Source organism: Ursus arctos, unplaced genomic scaffold (assembly GCF_023065955.2).
Source record: "Ursus arctos isolate Adak ecotype North America unplaced genomic scaffold, UrsArc2.0 scaffold_27, whole genome shotgun sequence".
Lineage (NCBI taxonomy): Eukaryota > Metazoa > Chordata > Mammalia > Carnivora > Ursidae > Ursus > Ursus arctos.
The window spans coordinates 17,247,638-17,266,592 of record NW_026622952.1 but is presented as its reverse complement, the minus strand read 5'-3'; the positions used below and the strand labels follow the sequence as shown (position 1 = coordinate 17,266,592).

At 36.1% G+C, this 18,955-nt stretch overlaps 1 protein-coding gene across 7 annotated transcripts in view; it reads right to left on the bottom strand.

Annotated features, from left to right (window-relative positions):
• MSR1 (macrophage scavenger receptor 1) overlaps positions 1 to 18,955 on the bottom strand; it is a 413,132-nt gene that overhangs the window by 44,558 nt on the left and 349,619 nt on the right. For 4 of the 7 annotated variants that reach the window (XM_044387552.3, XM_026508459.4, XM_026508463.4 and 1 more), the window contains exons 2-6: positions 18,118 to 18,164; positions 17,507 to 17,613; positions 15,057 to 15,170; positions 9,107 to 9,519; positions 3,650 to 3,836 (exon numbers count right to left, since the gene is read on the bottom strand). In XM_044387552.3, the coding sequence (XP_044243487.2) occupies positions 3,650 to 3,836; positions 9,107 to 9,519; positions 15,057 to 15,170; positions 17,507 to 17,609 (817 nt within the window). In that variant the 5' untranslated portion in view covers positions 17,610 to 17,613; positions 18,118 to 18,164. The remainder of the gene's footprint in view (positions 1 to 3,649; positions 3,837 to 9,106; positions 9,520 to 15,056; positions 15,171 to 17,506; positions 17,614 to 18,117; positions 18,165 to 18,955) is intronic. The other 3 variants (XM_057303426.1, XM_044387553.3, XM_026508460.4) reach the window with 1 other exon arrangement.

The window sequence follows — 18,955 nt, the reverse complement described above, 5'->3', positions numbered from 1 at the left end:
TGCCTGCTGTTCCCCCTGCTCGTATTCTCTGTCTCTCTCTCTGTCAAAGAAATAAATAAAATCTAAAAAAAAAAAAAGAAAAAGTACTGGGTATGTTAGAATCACAGTGAAATCACTTGAAGTACTTGGTATCAAAAAGGGAAAAGGGAGGGAATCAGATATTCAAAAGTGGTTAAAAGACACATTATAGAAGATGTGCCATATAGGAAAATGTTTAATAAGGAAGTGATAGGCTTATAACTTAGGGTTTCTCTTCAGGAAGACTGCATTTTAACAACAGCGTAGATAGGATTACAGTCTGAAAGGAAAGAAATGAGGAAGGAAATGATTGGGAGACTATGTCAATAGTCTGGTAGATTAGTGGTTAAGAAAAGCTTACATAAGAATACAAAGAAGCAACAAGGGGACAGAGAATATAGAACCTAAGAACTAAGGGCAGTCTCAGAAGAAAGAATAAAAACAATTAAAACTGCTATGTTGGAAATCTGGAAAAATGACACTGTCATTACAAAGTGTGACTCAAAAAGAAGAAAGGGTTAGTTTCACTTATTTATTCAATACATATGCATTTGCTTGCCCACCATACAGCAAGCCAGCTAACAGGTGCTGGGTAGGGAGAGATCAACAAGAGAGGCGAAACTCAACCTCACGGAACTCACATGCTATTAGCGAAGACGTAGGCTAAATAAATAAGCCGATGTGTATGTGGAACAATTTCACGAAGTCGCAAGTCCTGTGGAGAAGTTAAAGCACATGATGACAGAGAGAGATGGGGGAGGAAAAAATGACCTGTAAGAAGGTGGTTTTGAGTGAATCCAGGAGGGAGTGGAGCTCTAAAAGATATTTCGAGAGAGCGGCAGTGTGCTGCACATTACAGACAGCAAGAAGTGAAACTAGCACTTCCTCCTTCGTTACTTATACTTTTAAGTAGCACTTTCAGTTTTCCAGATTTTCAAGCTAGACAGAGGAAATGCCAGAGGGGAAATGGGAAAATGAAGGCAGATAAGTAGATGGGTTCCAGACCAATTAGGAATTTATTCTCCAGGTCAATGGGAATAATATCGAAGGGGCTTAAGCATGACAGCGAAAACATCTACTAACTTTTCTTAATCCCCCTCTTTTACTCTGCATAATACAGAATGAATCAGAAGTTGAATCAGGAGGAACAACTGGGAAGTTGATGTAGGGGATCAGACAAGTACAGTTGCTTGAATTAGAGTAGTAGCAGAAGAGACAGCGAGAAGCGGTTTTATTTGAAATATTGTTTGCGAGAAGAGTTAACAGGACTCACAGATGGATCAGATGTAGAAGTGACAGAAAGACATCAAAGACAGCTTCTGAGATCTTGGAGTGGGTAACTAGTTGGATAATGATACGGCCGGGAAAGCAACAGATTGGGGGAGCGGATGGGGTAGGATGCTCAAGAATCAAGGGTTTGGTTTTGGATTTTTAAAATTTTGGCTATTTGAAATCCAAAGTGGAGCTGTCTAATTGTTAGAGGGGATGCTGATTAATTCAAAATTTTCTTTGTCATCTGTGTTAATGTAATAATTAAAGAATGCATGCAATGTATTCCATGTAAGTAAGCTATAAAGCACAATAAAACAGAACACCCCTGCAACGTCACAAATCAAGAAATAGGTCTCTATATTGGTGCTCCCCGATCTCATTCATCTTCTTCCTTTGTAGAGTTAAACATTAGCCTGAATTTTGTATTTCTCACCCACTTTCCTGCACTTCACAAGCCACCATTATTACATATGAATGCATCTATAAATCCACATTATTTGCTTTTGCTAAATTGTGAGCATTAGAAACAAAATTGTACTATATATAGTTTTCTGGGACTTGCTTTACCTTTTTTTTTTCTTGTAAACACTTGGATATTAGACTTGAAGTATTTTTTCCCCCAAACTAGTGTTATGCAGTAAAAATCTCATGGGTTTCTGTTTATTACTAATACAATAAAAATATAAAAATTACAAATCAGAGTTTAACAGACATGGAAGCTAGAATAAGAGGCTCTAACATGAATTTAATTAGAATTACAGAAGAAAAGATAGGGCTGTGAAGAAGCGGTATTCAGAGAGACTGGAGCTGATAACTTTCCTGAATTTATGCTGGATTGAAATCCACAAACGTAAGAAGTAAAAACAAATGCAAGATGAATAAATTATCAATATGAAAACACAACAAGTGAAATTGCTGGTAATGAAGACAAGAAGGACAACAAGCGGACTGGCAGTCATTTTTAAAACAGCAAGGAAAGCCAAAAGCCAGGGAAGTACCTTCAAAATACGGATTGAAACAACCAGAATAGGTGTCAACCTAAGAAATACGTATGCAGTAGAACAATTTTAAAGATCAAGGACAAAATCGAGAAAACGAAATCAAAAGGTCTCACCTTTTAGACTTTCACTCAATGAACCTCCAAAAGATATACTTTAGGAAGAAGGAAAATGATCCCAGAAGTGGTGTCTGAGGCGTATTTAGAAGGGCAAATTGGCAAACTCATGTGCAAATTTTAATATTGTCTATATAACGTAAGAAAAATAATATTGACTAAATTCTTGTGTTTTTTTTTAAACTACATAAAATAGAAATAAAGTGTACTCAAAAACATTAGAAAATCAGGGAAACGGGTCATGAGACAAAGTTTTTTAAGTTCCCTGTATATTTAGGATAAAGGTGAAGATATCGATCGTTAGACTTCGTTAAGATAAAGTTCAAGGACAACCACCAATAAAATAGAAATAGATTAGAAAGTCTCCAAAATTTTTTTGGTGCCTTTGGTGGAAAGAAAAATTCAATGAGAAAAATCTCAATCAATCCAAAAGTAGACAAGAAAGGGAAGGAAATGGAACATAGAACTGGACAAAAACACCACAAAATAAGATGGCAGAAATAAGTACAGTGAAAAGATGGTTAGATTGCACATTTTTTAAAAAGTATTCTTGGGGGTCCTGGCTGGCTCAGTCAGTACAGCCTGCAACTCTTGATCTTAGGGTTGTGAGTTTGAGCCTCATGTTGGGTATACAGATTACTTAAGATATAAAATCTTTAAAAAAAAAAAGTGTTCTTTATGTAAGAGAAACCTAAAACAAAGTAAACTACGAGAAAATACTTAAAATGTAAATAGAAGCTAGAGTAAAAATATATATGAGGTGTATGTTGATTTAAAAATCAGTAAGATTCAATTTACTATGGTTTATCAACAGCAACCAAAGAAGAAATTGACAAACTTACCGTTATTTTGTTATTTTATAGAGTTCAAAGACCTTTCTAATTAAAAATACAGTCAGGTAAGAAGTAAAAAAGACTGGAAATTTTGAAGAACAGAATTAACAAGCTTATCTGTGGACAGGTAGAGAATGTGGTGCCTTATGCCATCTTCATTAACATGGGAGATTTTGAACAATGACTCGTTAGACCTTAAAGACATTTTTTTTTATTACTTTCAATTAAAGAATACCAAGATCCTGTTATGTTACCATGTCTTGATAAGACCTCAAAATTGCTTTCTCTGGACATCTGTAGTAAACATATGCTCAAAAACTATTTCATACCATAGGATTTCAAACACCAGATCTCTGCACGTATCAGTATATTGTGATATATTATTTCCTGGAAGAATGAGAAAATATTTTACCTTGAATTAAAGTGATATTTTTCAATGTCTGAGAGTGTTCCCAATCCTTCAGTCTGAGATCATTAGTGATGTTATTCAGTACTTTCACTTCTCCTTTTATTTCCTGTTCCAAATTCACTTGTTTTTCTTTCATAGACATAATTTCTGCTGATGCATTGTACACACGCTCCTCTAATCTACTCATGTCCTGTGAAATACAAGCAAGCATCCGTGATTTTTATTACACACATGATTATCGAATCCGTAAGTTTAAGAAGCCCTGAAAGCCAGGTATTTTTTGTTTAAATATTATAGAACACTATGGAGTAAGAATGCAGAAATTAGAAAACTGCCTTAAGAGAGTAATTTTTTTGGTTTTGAAGCATTTCCTCTTTTAACTGAGTGACTGAATTGTTACACCCTCGTCCCTGAAAAATTAGCTGAATATACCAAGGTATCTTTGATTCCTAAAAATATAGATGTTACAATGCTAAAAATGAAACAAAAGAACTTGTATGATTTTTATCAGAAGTGAAATTTCTTGTCCTGTACTTTGAGTAGCTGCATATTCCAATTCTGTGAATTTGATAAAATTTGTATATTAAAGTGTTTTATAGCAATAATAAAGTTTAATGTCATAATTCTCAGTGGTAATGGGAAATACTTCAGGAGAGTTTTTCACATTCAGTAAAATCTCAACTAGAATTTTAACAACATCTTACTTCAATTTTTTTTAAAATTTTATTTATTAGACAGAGAGAGACTGAAAGAGAGAGCACAAGCAGGGGAAGGGGTAGAGGCAGAGAGAGAAGCAGACTGCCCACTGAGCAGGGAGCCCAATGGGGAGCTAATCCCAGGACCCTGGGATCATGACCTGAGCTAAAGGCAGACACTTAACTGACTGAGCCACCCCAGTACCCCTCTTACTTTCAATTTTTATTATCTCTGTGAGGTTTCATTATTATTTTGTTTTCAAATACATATGTAATTTGTGTATATTTATATATATCCATGCATACACAGATTGTGAATAGGAGAGATCATATTGCATTCTACAATATGCTTTTGTTTTTCACTCAATAATATATTGAGGATATTTACCTATGAAAATATTTAGAGACTGCCTTACTTTCAATAATTTAGTGGAATTATATTAATGTATTTTTTCATAATTTAGGATTCCTAGAGATCAAGTTTTGAGCTGCATATATATTTTTTTTACACCTTTAAGCAATGCTGCAATGAAGAACATTATATATATATTTACATACTTGTAAAGGTTCTATAGGACAGCTTCCTGGAAGTAGATCCGGTCAGAGGAACTAAATATTAAACTTTTTGTTCAGTACTGCTGCGGTGCCCCCAAATATATGGCACTATTTTTTTTCAATCTTACTAATCACGTATCAGTGCCTAGTTTTAGCACCCACATGCTGGGTACCTTCAACATACTTAAGTTTGCAGCGTTAGGAGTAAATACACGATAAATCATTCTACTTATTTTGCTTTTCAAATTATGATGAGGTTAAGTATACAGTCATAATAAAGTTTTTGACAATGTTTGTCTTTATTTTCAAGACTTTGGCTTGGTTTTCCTTTGGGTGTTGGGCTGTTTCTTATGTAGCAAACCTTCTCATCCATTCTACTGACATTTTCCGTCCCTCTGTTCTACTTTTATCGGATCCTCTGTCTTCATGGTATGCTCAGTACTTTTCTAAGGACATCTCTGCTTAACTGCTGATGTATTCTCATTTCCCACTGGTATACAGAAATAAGCCAGGGGTGTATTGCTCCCTAATCCAGGTACAAAGAGAAAATTACACTTGCTTTGACTGGACAGGACAAGTTGATGTGAGGGGGGGTCAAGGCAGTCAGGGTGTAAAGCCTTTGAAAGGAAATGAACAGATACCTAGATTGGCCCCTTCGGTGGCACTACACTCAAGCACAGAAGCTTATCAGTTTTTACTTTTCTAACTGTGCCTTCCCTCATCCAAAACCCTATTCTGTTGTCTCCACTGTCTCCTTCCTTGACTATTTGGCATTTTCCATACCATATAGTATAAGTCATGATAATGAAAAGTACAGCACAGCGAGTACAGTCAGTAATATTGTGGGGGTACCTGGGTGGCTCAGTTGGTTAAGCATCTCCCTTCGGCTCAGGTCATGATCCCAGAGTTCTGGGATCAAATCCTGCATTGGGCTCCCTACTCAGTGGGGAGTCTGCTTCTCCCTCTGCCTGCTGCTCTCCTTGCCTGTACTCTCTCCGTCAAACAAATAAATAAAATCTTAAAAAAATATATTGTGATAATGTATGGGGATGGATGGTGACTACACTTTTTTTGGTATTGAGTAATGTACAGAATTGTTAAATCACTACATTGTACACCTGAAACTCATATAACATTTAAAATAAATACAATTTTGGGACACCTGGGTGGCTTAGTTGGTTAAGCATCTGCCTTCAGCTCCTGTCACAATCCCAGGGTCCTGGGATCCAGTCCCGCATCGGGCTCCCTGTTCAGTGGGGAGCCTGCTTCTCTCTCTGCCTGCCGCTGCCCCTGCTTGTGCTCTGACAAATAAATAAATAAAATCTTAAAAAAAATACAATTTAGAAAACCATGTTTAAAGCTTGGATGTGAGCATGGATGTTTATAAAGCACAGCAACATAAAAAATATGCTCACCTACATTTGGGTAGCTCCAGGTAGTCACGGAGCAGAGGGCAGGGGGCTAGCAGTTGATTTTGCTGCCAAAAACCCAGGACTTTCCCATGTTTTTCATATACAAAGCTAACGCTGCCTTTTATTCCCTTTTTTGAAAGCTGCATATGGTGCTCATATTAGCCAGATTTCACTTGAAATAATTTTTACTGGGAAGACGGAAAATGCATTTTATTATTTCTTTTAAAAAGCCTATTCAGCATCCATACACACCTTCCATACTCTATCATCAGCGGCCCCGCTGGAAACTGGCATTTAATTTTGCAGTCTTACAGTCCTTTCTATGAACAAGGGACACAAGGAATTCCCACCTCTCTCTTTCCTTTTGTGCTAGTGTACTTTTTTCCCTCAAACTCATGTTTGGTCTGTCCTTGATAGGCATCATGCTGGTATCACTTATAAGCCTTTACTTCAAACAGCATCTACTGATTCAGGCATTCATTTAATTTACTTATTCCTGCATTGGGCTAAAGACTTGAAGGTGAATAAAACTGTTTAAGCAACAGGGGGATGAGGCTCCGATATTGTTTTCAATGAGCGCATGTGTGTGCACGCACACATCCATATACATACACCAGTACTGACCTAGTTTCTCAATCTCTACAAGTGATTGCTGCCTCGAAAAAGAAAATAGCTCTGGAAGTCTCTCCATTCCCTCGTACCTTCATTTCTAATGCCAGGACCCTGTCTAAAACCTAAGTGTGATCTATCCAAACTCAAAGAGTTCACTCATCACCAGATTTTGATTTCCAGTAACTAGCACTTCAAACATGTTCAAGATTTCTACTGTCTTCTAAATAGTTTCCAATTTGGTTTCAACTCTTGATGTGAGTTCACAGATATCCCATAGTCTCTACTGAATCTGGGGCATTAGCAGTACCGAATATATCCTATCTGTCCATCTGGTCCATCTTCTCTCTCCTTGCCCTGTCCCACTGCTCTACTGTTTTTATATAACGTAATATTTCTTCTTCCTTCCTCTTTCCCTCCAACTTAATCAGTTCATAGTCTCATAACTGAAATTTTGTTTGTCTCCCCTAGTCTTCTGCTCTGTAGACTGTTACTACTTTTTGACTCTCTCTACCCTTGCAGAGCCTAAGTCCTTGACATTTCTTTTTCTTTTTTTAAGATTTTATTTATTTATTTATTTATTTATTTGACAGACAGAGGACAAGCGGGGGAGGTGCAGGCAGACTGCCTACTGAGCAGGGAGCCCGACGTGGGACTCAATCCCAGGACCTTGGGATCATGACCTGAGCCAAAGGCAGACGCCCAACTGACTGAGCCACCTAGGTGCCCCAGAGTCCATGATATTTCAATAGTAGTTGATATACTTAGATACTTATTAACAGTGTGGGAAACACAGATTTTGGAAGTGGTGACATGGATTATCAAGGCTGGTGTTGGGATGAGGTTTTCCAACAAAGTCCCCGTATTTATACAGCCATGCCATTGTCCTCTGACATCTTAAAACCAGGATCATGTGAAATTCAAAAGTTCTGAGTGATTGTACCTTACAAATAGAGATGTAGACTATTCCTTCTTAACTAGTTTTGTCTATTCCCTAGTCAATAATTTAGTTGGTTTTCATCTTTTATAACTTTAGAGGTTTGTTGTTCCTCTCTAAGTGACATCCATTTTTAAAAATCACTACTGTTAATACTGTCTCTATACAGAAAACAGCTTCATTAATCAAAAATGGGTCTATTCAAATAAAATTTACTACCAAGATGCCAACGTTGCTTTGCTGATGGTGGAAACTTTATAGGCTTTACATTAATTATGATCTTAGGTCTTAGATATTTGATAATAGAAAGATTGTTTTTTTCACAGGAGTAAATTTTAGTCATATGCTTATTTTTCATGGAATGGAATGAATTATAATTATTTAACAACCAAAAAAAAAACAATTTTGAAGTAAGGGGCTTGCTTTTTAATTTCTTTCCATCAATACAAAGTAATCAGGTGGGCTGGCCACAGTACAGTCTATAGCAGAGGTGAGAAAATTATGATCCATGGGCCGAAGTCTGTTTTTGTAAACAAAGATTAACTGGACCACAGCTTCCCTCTTGTGTCTACATGTTGTCTCTGGCTGCTTGTGCACTAGAATGGCAGAGCTGAATAGCCACGAGGGAGACCTTGTAGTTCCCAAAGACTGAACAGTTCACATCTGGCCTTTTACTTTTGCTGAAAACCTGGTCTAAACATGGCTTGCTCTCCTTTCTTGTGTATTTGGTCCTATGATAAAAATAAAATGTTGTTAAGTATTACTCAAAATTTAGCTCTTTAATTATAGTTACCTTTACACATTAAAACTTAATTATACTTCTTGGGAATGACAAACTATTTAAAAATGTAGATTTTGTATGTTATTCATGTAAATGAGGTTTCCATTTCTTTGATGATGAAGGAATTTGGGTCTGTTGTAGAATTTACAAAACAGAGTACCCACTAAGATAATCTAAACATTATAATTGGTTTAGACAGTCTCAAGAGGTAGTATAAGGGGATTTAAAGAACTAAAATACCTTATGAGAGTCTATATCCAATGGGAAAATATCCCCCATTGTGTTGGGAACCGGGAGAAGACAGTAGGTAAATTCATGTACAATCTTCTGGTAAGACTGCCAGAGGAATCAGGGTAAGTCAGATAATATTCAAACGGGGTTTGCAAATTTTGTTTTCTTGAACTGTCTGAGGAGATAGGATCTAGATGGATTCAATCTTGGCATGTGACCTTCTAATACAAAAACTCTTACCTCTTGCTGTTTAAATGTATTGTCTTGGACTCTGTCATTCAGTGTTTTGATACTGAGCTGCAAATCAAGCAATGTGGTATTCAGACTTAGTAACGACTTGGAGATTTCGTCTATCACGTTTCCGTGTCCCTGAACTGAGGAAACCAAGGTACTCAGCTGGAGAAGAACATCATTAAATCTTTGATCAGTCACCAGACTAAAATTTTGGAAATGCTCTGAATCTATGAGGTTGGCTTCTGTATCTGAAATATATTGGATTCTCTTCTCCATGTTGCTCATTTGTTCCATAACAGCTTCTCGAAATCTCATCTCATCTTCACTGTCATTTCCTTTTCCTGTGAGACTTTGAGATATTTCGTTTGCATTAATTGAACCAACTGTGCAATTCATCATTTCCCTCTTCAGGAGCTGTGCTGTATATTTAAGTAAAAATAAACAGAGTCATGGCCTGTATCCTTAAATGCATACACCACTCCATTCTGTATCATTCCGCTCCATTCTAACATTTTGAATGCAATCCTAAACCGGGTATTTATTTTAAATATACAATGTGTGAACCACACTACACATGTTGTTGAAAGGAAGACAGCCAGCCTCCTTTTCCCACTTCCCATTAGAATTTATTCCAGGATCAAGTCATCCTTTCTGAACTGCTGCTTATGTGCATCTTCGGAGCCACTGCATTTGGCTTTGACAGTACGATTATGAAGTGCATTGTATCCTATTCCTCAGGTCTGTTAGGATAAAATGAGATAATGCTTAACACAGTATCTGAAGCAAGCATGTTGCATACATTAGCTGTTATGAAGATAAATGATGTGACAAAAACAATATGTAGTAAAAATAGAAGTATTAGTGTTATCTACTGTATGAGTAAATTGTTGGCTCACCTTCCTCATCCAATCACTTAAGCTGGCAGAGAATTGTCATTTTCAGTTTATACAGGCCTATTTATTATTGGTGGGACAGAAACTGAGCAAATAATTTTTTTTCACTTTAAAAAATATTATTTTTGTAAGATTCCTCTTTACCTATTATAAAATACATATTCATCACAGAAAACTTTCAAAAGATATGTAATAAAGAAAAATAACTTATTCTTAATCTCACCATCCTGAGTTAAATGTTAACATTTTGGTGTATGTATACCAAATCTGTCTCTCTTTTCACTAGCATATTATTATTTCAAAAATAATTTTAATACCTACATTGTTTTATCTGTATGGATCTACCAGATTTATGTAACAGAACTCCTACACTTAATTTGCTCTGTTTTTACTAATATATGCAATGCTTTCAGGAACAATTTTTAAGTAATTATTTCCTAAAAAAAAATCTATTAAATTATATTTGGGGGATATACAGAGCTGCCGATATTTATTTCCAAATGGGCACATGTTCTCTAAACAAGGTAATTATCCCTCTGAAAAGATCTAGAGTAATATGTTTGGAGTTTCAAATCATGAAAAGCATAAACATTAGCTCTGCAGATAAAAATAATACATAATTATATACAAAAAATGTTAAGTACCATTTTACCACTAATCAGTGATAGTTAAGACTTTTTCATATCTCCCTCTATTTCTATGTATATTATTACTTTATCAACATATATGTCTTTTATTCATTTATTTGGAATGCATAGGATTTTTCACATTTGACCATTATTGAGCAATAAAAAGAGTAACTGTTGTATATGGTTTAAAAATATATCTACATAAACAGCTATACCTGATATATCAGTTTTCTTAATAAAAATGATATGGCAGTAGTATCAGCCTTATGGATTTTTGAGAATTGAGATAACACATGAAAGATAGTTAGTTCCACCCCAAGCTCAAAGTTACCTGTTATATAAATGAGAGGCTGGTATTTACTCAGGAACAAGCTACCTGATTCTAGAATCTAGCTCCATTCCTCAATTACTAGCTGGGGTACTCTGGGAAAGTTCTCTTCTTAAGTTCCTCAAAGATCGAAATGTAGTAACTGCTTCCAACAGTGGTGCTGAGGATGCATGAGGGAAGGCATGTAAATCCCACGGCACACAGGTGGCCCACAGGAAAATTCTGTCCAAATTAAAGCGACTTATCCACGAAAGATAGGATCTTACAGAGTTCACGGTCTTTGCCATCTTTACTTAAAGAAGCTGTCTGATGATGACTGCTATTGTACCTATTATTATATTAGGAATAAGTATGAAACTATACATGCAATTAGATCCCAACTTTAAAAAGCCAAATTATATCATATTTTCCTAGTTAGATTCTTTAAAATTAGTTTATTTGAATTAATGAAATGTTTGACAACATTTTTTTATGATCCAGAGTGTGGATTATTTAATACTTCTTAATTTATTAAGGAAGTGGACAAAAAAATGTATTTTTTAGTTGGATCTCATCACATTTGTTACATTAAGTATGGGGAACAAGTTCTGGACTGACAGCCTCATTCAGGCATTTAATTCTATGATTTATTTATTAAGCACCTACCATGTGTGGAGCACTGCTTGAGGAACTCTGGGAATGTAAAACTGGGAATGGATTTTGCCTGCAATAGAGACCCAAACTAATAATTTTGTAAAAACTACTTCAAAGATGTCCCTTAAAAAGGTTCCTTTCATGATGATTATTGCCTTTTCTAAGTAGCAGTTAAGAATCCAGGTATGGAGTGGACCTGCCTGGGTTAGCGATTCTTGCTCTTTCCTTTTTAATCTGTGATCTTGGGCAAGTTATTTTACCAGGGCTTCTATTTTACTAACTGTCTGGTAGGATTCTAACAGTCAGTGTTGAAATAATTAAAGGAGCTAATACATGTAAAGTGCTTATACTACTTCCTGGCCTATGATAAGCATTTGTTAACTTCCAGCTTTTTTGTTATTAATATTTTGGATTCAAATTCTGTGACTTCTGTGTCTGTATGCACAACACTGAAAATACTGATGGGGAATTAATACTGTTTAGTATAAAAAAAAACTGGGGGGAGGTTGGGTGTTGTAACGAGCACTGTAGTTTCTGCAATTTATTTTACTAAGCATAGTGATCTAATTGCTCAACCATGTAATTTTTCTTTCCCTGGAAATAACTTCTGTTTCACGTGGATAAAGCAAATCTTTTTCACAGGATGGAAAGGGAAGACGAACTGACAAAACATCATGTGACCAAAGGTTTCTATCTGACATGCACTTCAACATAAAGTTGACAATAAAGACTACATTGTTGCTTACAGATTTACAAACACAAAACACTGCTTGTTTTCCCAAATCCAAATGAAAACTAATACTAACTTTTTAAAAAACTGTTTAACTCTGTATCATAAATCTAGGTAAAGAATGCCAGAGTTCAGATCTTCGAATGCTCATTTCTTTCATTATCATTGGAAAGATGGCATTTTGTGACTTTTCTATTTCACATTTGAAAGGAGGCAAACTTTTATGGCTTATGCAAACCCTCAGGGAGAGAGTGATATTTGATATTTCACAGATCACATTTACTCCTTCATGTTGCTAATATCTTCTCCTGCAAAATTTTGTATTATTTGAGCTAAAGAATCTTCAGTATTTCAGCAACAATTATATATGCATTAATCCTAGATTGTATTTTACTGTCAGAGATGTTATTATGTTGTCGTACTATGATAGGGATTCAGGAGTTTCATTAAGAAATGATAGCATATGGAGTAGCTTTCATCATTAAGAAGTATCTTTCATCATATAAGACATTTTAAATTTAAATAGAGTCTTTCTGCACAGCATTTTATTTCATCCATCAATTCATATTTGCCAAAACAGAGTAATTTCTATCTTTTAGGGATATATTTTATCTTTATTTATAATTTTTTGATATCAAGTAGAGATATGTATTGCATTAGTTTTGTTTTGGTTTTGGAAAATACTCTGATCTGTAATGTCAAAGTTGAAAATGGATTGTCAGTTGTTTATTCGAGTGTGATAGAAACAGTGAGATCCATTCCAAGTTCTGGTGAATTTGAGTGCTAATGTGGACTTAGTAAGATTTGAACATTTTTAACTTCTTGTTAGTCTTACTAGGTACCTGCTATAGTTTTAGGAAACAAAATTTCTTTCTTTCTTTCTTTCTTTCTTTCTTTCTTTCTTTCTTTCTTTCTTCTTTTTTCATTCATTCATTCATTCATTCATTCATTCATTCATTCATTTCTTCCAACGCAACTACTTTGGATCAGTCACTTCAACCCAACAATGAACATGGAAACCTGGTAGTATTTTCTAATAGCCCAAAGATTTTGAACTTGGTTAGAACCCTGAATTCTTTCCAGACTTCATTGACCCATTCTGCATGTGCCTTTCAAACAGAAGTTGCATTCCCTGGTGCTGACTCTACAGGCCATGGTTTGTATAAAAGGGGTGGAATTTACCCCAATTCTAACTAGCTTATACATCCCAAGCAACAAAGCGTCTTTTGACTGCGCATTTCAAATGAACATAAGCACATACATAAACAACATACAGATAATCTCAATTCATCAGGAAGTCAGCTGTTACAATGACAGACATAACCAGTCCTTTTCTATAGATGACTGTGGTTGGGCTGCCTGGTTGATCAGTTCAGTTTGTTGTGGTGGGTTTCTGTTTTTATTTTTGTAATGGCCAAAACAGGAATTCATTTTTACCTCTGGAAATATTTTTTCATCTAAAATTATGGATATGTTTTGCATATATGTGTTTAATTGGCCAATCCCATTTTGTTCTAAAAATTCAATTCCATTGGGAGAGAGCAGACCACAGAGGTTAGGAGTCAAGACTCATGGGTGGCAAACGCAGCTCTTCTACTGAACAGTCTCAGTTTCCTTTTGTGGATAATGAGAATAAGTATATGTCTGCTCAAGGGCAACTGTAAAGGTATATTAAGATAATCTGTGGAATATTTATAAGGCCAGTATCTGAACGTAGTAAATGCCCCAAAGTGACAGCTACTGTCACACTTGTTGTGGTTTTATTATTTCTTAGCAAATTTGGGCTCTGTCTTAGAATATTCCTTTAGGTTGCCTCTTCACAGAGGAGGCTGGCCTTGTGTTTAGAAGCACTTTTCTTGTCAAGCTTATTAGTATGCACATAAAAATGTATCCTACTTCCCGCTTGTTAGAGCCTACGTCCAGACATTTTGCCAGTCACAAACAGGAAAGCCACGAGGCATATAAATTCAAATGCCAATCAAATCCAGCAAAAAGGCTACTGAGGGGAATAATATTTACAGATCTGACTGAGTTATATGCAAGCCATCCACCCCTGCGGAAACCCTCAAATCCATCCCCTCCTCAAGTTAGACTTGCCAAAGAAATATGTGCCTCTAAAGTGTTCTAATTTTTTTAGGTTGAGGGGATGACATCAGATTATTTTTAGAAATTTTTAAAATAATAGCCTTATGAAACATGTGGCCATATCAACTGGAAAGATATTGCTGAAGTACAGGCCATTATTAGGCAAGATCTCTTCTCTGTGAGGACTTGCAAGAATATTTCTCTCTCCTCTCGGTGCTAGGAGCAGAAGAGCTTTTTCAAACAACTGGCTTGTTTTCTGGTTGTTGTTTTGCTTTTGTTTTAGGCATTGTGAATGTAAATGGTCCTGCTTACGTCTTTACAGTGGCAACTGGGATACTTACCATACAATCTGCCACCCACCACTAGAAGTACATAGGACTCCAGAGGACACATTTCTTTGGAATGGTCTAATTCATTCCATCTCATCTTCACATAGCTGTATTTTTATCTTAATCTTTCATTCTCTATACTATCTTTTTTTTACCTAATAACTTTGAAGAATCTATTTTTTTTTTTAATTCATGAATTTGAGAAGCACTTTGTGATGTGACATTTTCCTTATGTATCTCCCCTGTACAAAAGACTGGATGCTTCCTTTTGTTTCTACAAGTAATTCACAAGATGAGTTGCTAAGCTTCACAACTCTAGAATACTGTACCTGCCATTACTCCGATGATGGGCATGAGAACTACAAACACAAGAAGGTAAAGGACAATCAGTGCAGCTTTGAAGGACTTCAGTTTCTCTGGAAGCGTAGGGCCATTTTTAGGATCTAAAAAAACAAAAGCCCGATCTACTGTTAGATACCTTACTCTTCTTAATTAACATTTTGGTAATCTCCAATTCTATCATTACTACCAAGCCTATTGGAATAAAAGGGGAACAAAAAATCTGCCCCCGTTTATTCAGTAGGAAGCAAAAGCAACAGTCACAGGAAAAGCCAATACAGGCATCACTATGAACATCTGATTGACTTTCCATTAACTAAACATCCATGACAAAGTTACTGACCTCTACAACTTATACTTGTCTCGTCTGGCGGCATTAGTTGACACATTTTAATATTTTTTGGATATATTTTAATATTAATATCAACATAGTCAAACATAAATTTTATTCTTCTGTTTCATATGGGAATACATTCTGAGTAAAAATCAGATTCCTCAAGTAACTATATAATTATGATTTTTTTTCAGAGTTTAAATCAGATAAAAGAGACATCTGTTTTCAATGACAATTATGCAAATTTTCTTTTCTAATTTCATCTTAATAATTCTGTATTTGGATACCTCTTATGATTTTAATACATTAAAAAAATGAGAACTATTCACATTCTGACTACACTTCGGAATGGATCAATGAAACCCATCCTCTGGGTATTTCAGGAAATATTAATATTTTCATATTATCCATTTATTTGGAACAGTGATTCACATAATGGGATACTAATTGTGGAAAAGTTAACTCAATGTGGAGAGGAATCTCAGCAGAGGACGAAGACATTTTCTCTGATTAGGTGAATAAAACATCCATTAACAATTTCTCTCCTATGGCCATTGCTTTCATTGCACAATAAGAAAGATTTTGTTTTCAGGTTGTAAGTTCCCAAATTGAAAATAAAAGTTTAGCTATTATTCGATAATGTTCTATGAGGGACTGAAAGGAAAAGGAGAAAAAATTGTTAAGTAAAAATAAGACCAAAAAAAAGCTAAAAAAAAAAAAAAAAAAAAAAGACCGAAAAATGAAAAGAAAAAAGAAAGATCTAAGGAAAAAGAAAAAGAACCACCTACAAAACAAGCAAGATGGGCTATCCCTTTGCCAAGCTGAATGAGCCTGAAACTTATCAGTATCTCCCTTATCTTTAATTCACAATCAAATCCTCTGCATTCTACCTTTCAAGTAGCTCTCCAAACTTCCTGTTGCCTTTTCTCTGTCCCTAGTACCTCTGTCTTCCCTCCTCATCTCTTGACATCTCTACCTTAAACAGCTTTTACTAGGATCTGTCTTCCTTTTGTCTCATCCATGCCACATCCTCCCACCCATCGACTGTGTAGTGTGCAATACCCGTCATTCCTTGGGGTTACGGTTTGTATTTCAGGTCTGTCTGTGTAAGAACTCGTCCACCTTGTCCCGTGCAATATGCTGCTTCCTCTGACTGAAATTTCTGTGGATCCTCTTTCACCTGCCCTACCCTTTTGGTGAAATGTATCCAGCCTTTAAAGCTTAGCAGAATTATACGCAACTCTGTCAAATTAATTAATTAATTAATTAAAGAGAAAAAAAGAACCTGTCCAACTATAACCGAATACAGATTCTTTTGAGCTCTTGTTAACCATGCAAACCTGTTTCAGCACTGCTGTGGACTGAACTGTTTCCCCACAAAAGACACCACTGATGTCTTATACCCAGTTGCCTGTGAATATGACCTTATTTGGAAATGGGGTCTTTGCAGGTATAATCAAGTTAAGATGAGGTCATACTGGATTCAGGTGGGCCCTTGTCCCATGACTGGTGTCCTTATAAGAAGAGTAGAGGACACATAAAGGCACAGGAAGAAGACCATGTGAAGATGGAGGCACAGACAGAGTGATGCAGTTACAAGGCGAGGAACAGTAAGACTGGCAGGAGCAACTAGGAGCTACGAAGCTACGAAGAGGCAGGGAAGAGCCTTGAAAGGAAGCATGGCCTTGCTGACACTTGACTTCAGACTTCTGGCCTTCAGAACTGTGAGAGAACAAATGTTGTTGGAAGCCGCCCAACTTCTGGTGATTTGTGACAGCAGCCCTAGGAAACTAATACAAGTACATACCACCCATGATTTTCAAAAATTAATTAATGGTGCTAGGGGTATAGTTATTTCCAGGACCTCGTCCAGTGGCTGAGAAATCAGAGGACTCCATCAACATTGTGAACTAATTTAACCTACAACAAAGCTTCTTTAGTCCAACCTAAGCTTATTTTCTATTCTGTCTCAAAAGAGGAGAAGACCTACTTGTCCACTAAGTCTTAACATTCATACACATGTAAGGTAAATCCCAGGACTGTAATTTTACATAGCGTCACTAACTGTAAGGACAACCTCCACGGGCACCCCACTCTTGTACTTACACAGAGGAAGCAAGGCTGTCATGGAGCGGGCATCGAACTTCACAGATTCTGAGCAGTTATCAGTGTCGTCCTGTTGATCAAGAAAGCTATTCCACTGTTCCATACTTCTATCAGACACATGGAAAAACACACTGGTTACACATGAAAGGTCTAGGGCCCTGTGGCATAATGTCTCAAGTTGAAACTGAAAATTAAAATTCAATTTTAGGGACACCTGGGTGGCTCAGTCAGTTGAGCGTCTGCCTTTGGCTCAGGTCATGATCCCAGGGTGCTGGGATGGAGTCCTCAAGTTGGGCTCGCTGCTCAGCGGGGAGTCTGCTTCTCCCTCTGCACCCCCCCCAACCACTCATTGTCTCTCTCTCTCAAATAAATAAATAAAATCTTAAAAATAAATAAAATGCAATTTTAGCAAGGGAACAAGTATGATCAATTACTTAAATTTACCTATCTGCCATATCTAGTAATATATTGTTATCTACCCATAAGTTTTAATTTTCACATTGAAAGACAGACCTGCATGGAATCTACTCATGTATCTTTCTATGGACAAATGCATATCCGTGTTTACATATGTGTGTTTTTGAGAGTGAGAGGTAACATTTCTTCCTTACCTAAAAAAAAATAATCTTTTCCCAAGTGACAGAAAACAACTGTTTAGCTGAAAAGAAAAAGAATTTCCGTTAGAACAGAGAGTTGGGCAAAATTTGGAACAAGTATTTCCTGTGATCTTTCATCAGAGGTTCTGGATAAAACAAATAGTTATGCAAAATCTGACACAAATATTTCCTGTGATCTTTTATCAGAGTTTCATGAGCCAGTTTTTTTTTTTTTTTTTTTTTTGGCCAAGGCATCTGTTTATCACATTACAAAGATAAAGTCTAGTCACTAGATTGAAACCAAAGGAAAAACTTAATTTTCCTTTTCTCTTCTTTTTTGTGTTGTTTTCTTTCAGGGCTTCCCTCATTATACATTGGAAGCATCACGAATCTGTCTTTGTAGCTTTTTAAGCACAGTTATATTCTGTGGTACAATCTATGCCTACATCCCTTTGAGATGCATCGGAATCCTTTGAGAGGCTTGACTGATGGGCCTTACCCTCAGAGTTTCTGTATTTTAGGTGGGGGTCAAGAATTTGAAATTCCAACTAGCTTTTTTTCTTTTTAATTTTTAAATTTATTTTATTTATTTTTATTATGATGTTAGTCACCATACAGTACATCATTAGTTTTTGACGTAGTGTTCCATGATTCATTGTTTGCGTATAACACCCAGTGCTCTATGCAATACGTGCCCTGCTTAATACCCATCACCGCTAGCCCATCCCCCCACTCCCCTCCCCTCTAAAACCCTCAGTTTGTTTCCTGGAGTCCATATATACAATGGAATATTACTCAGCCATCTTAGGGAAAATGATTACCCAACATTTGCATCAACATGGATGGGACTGGA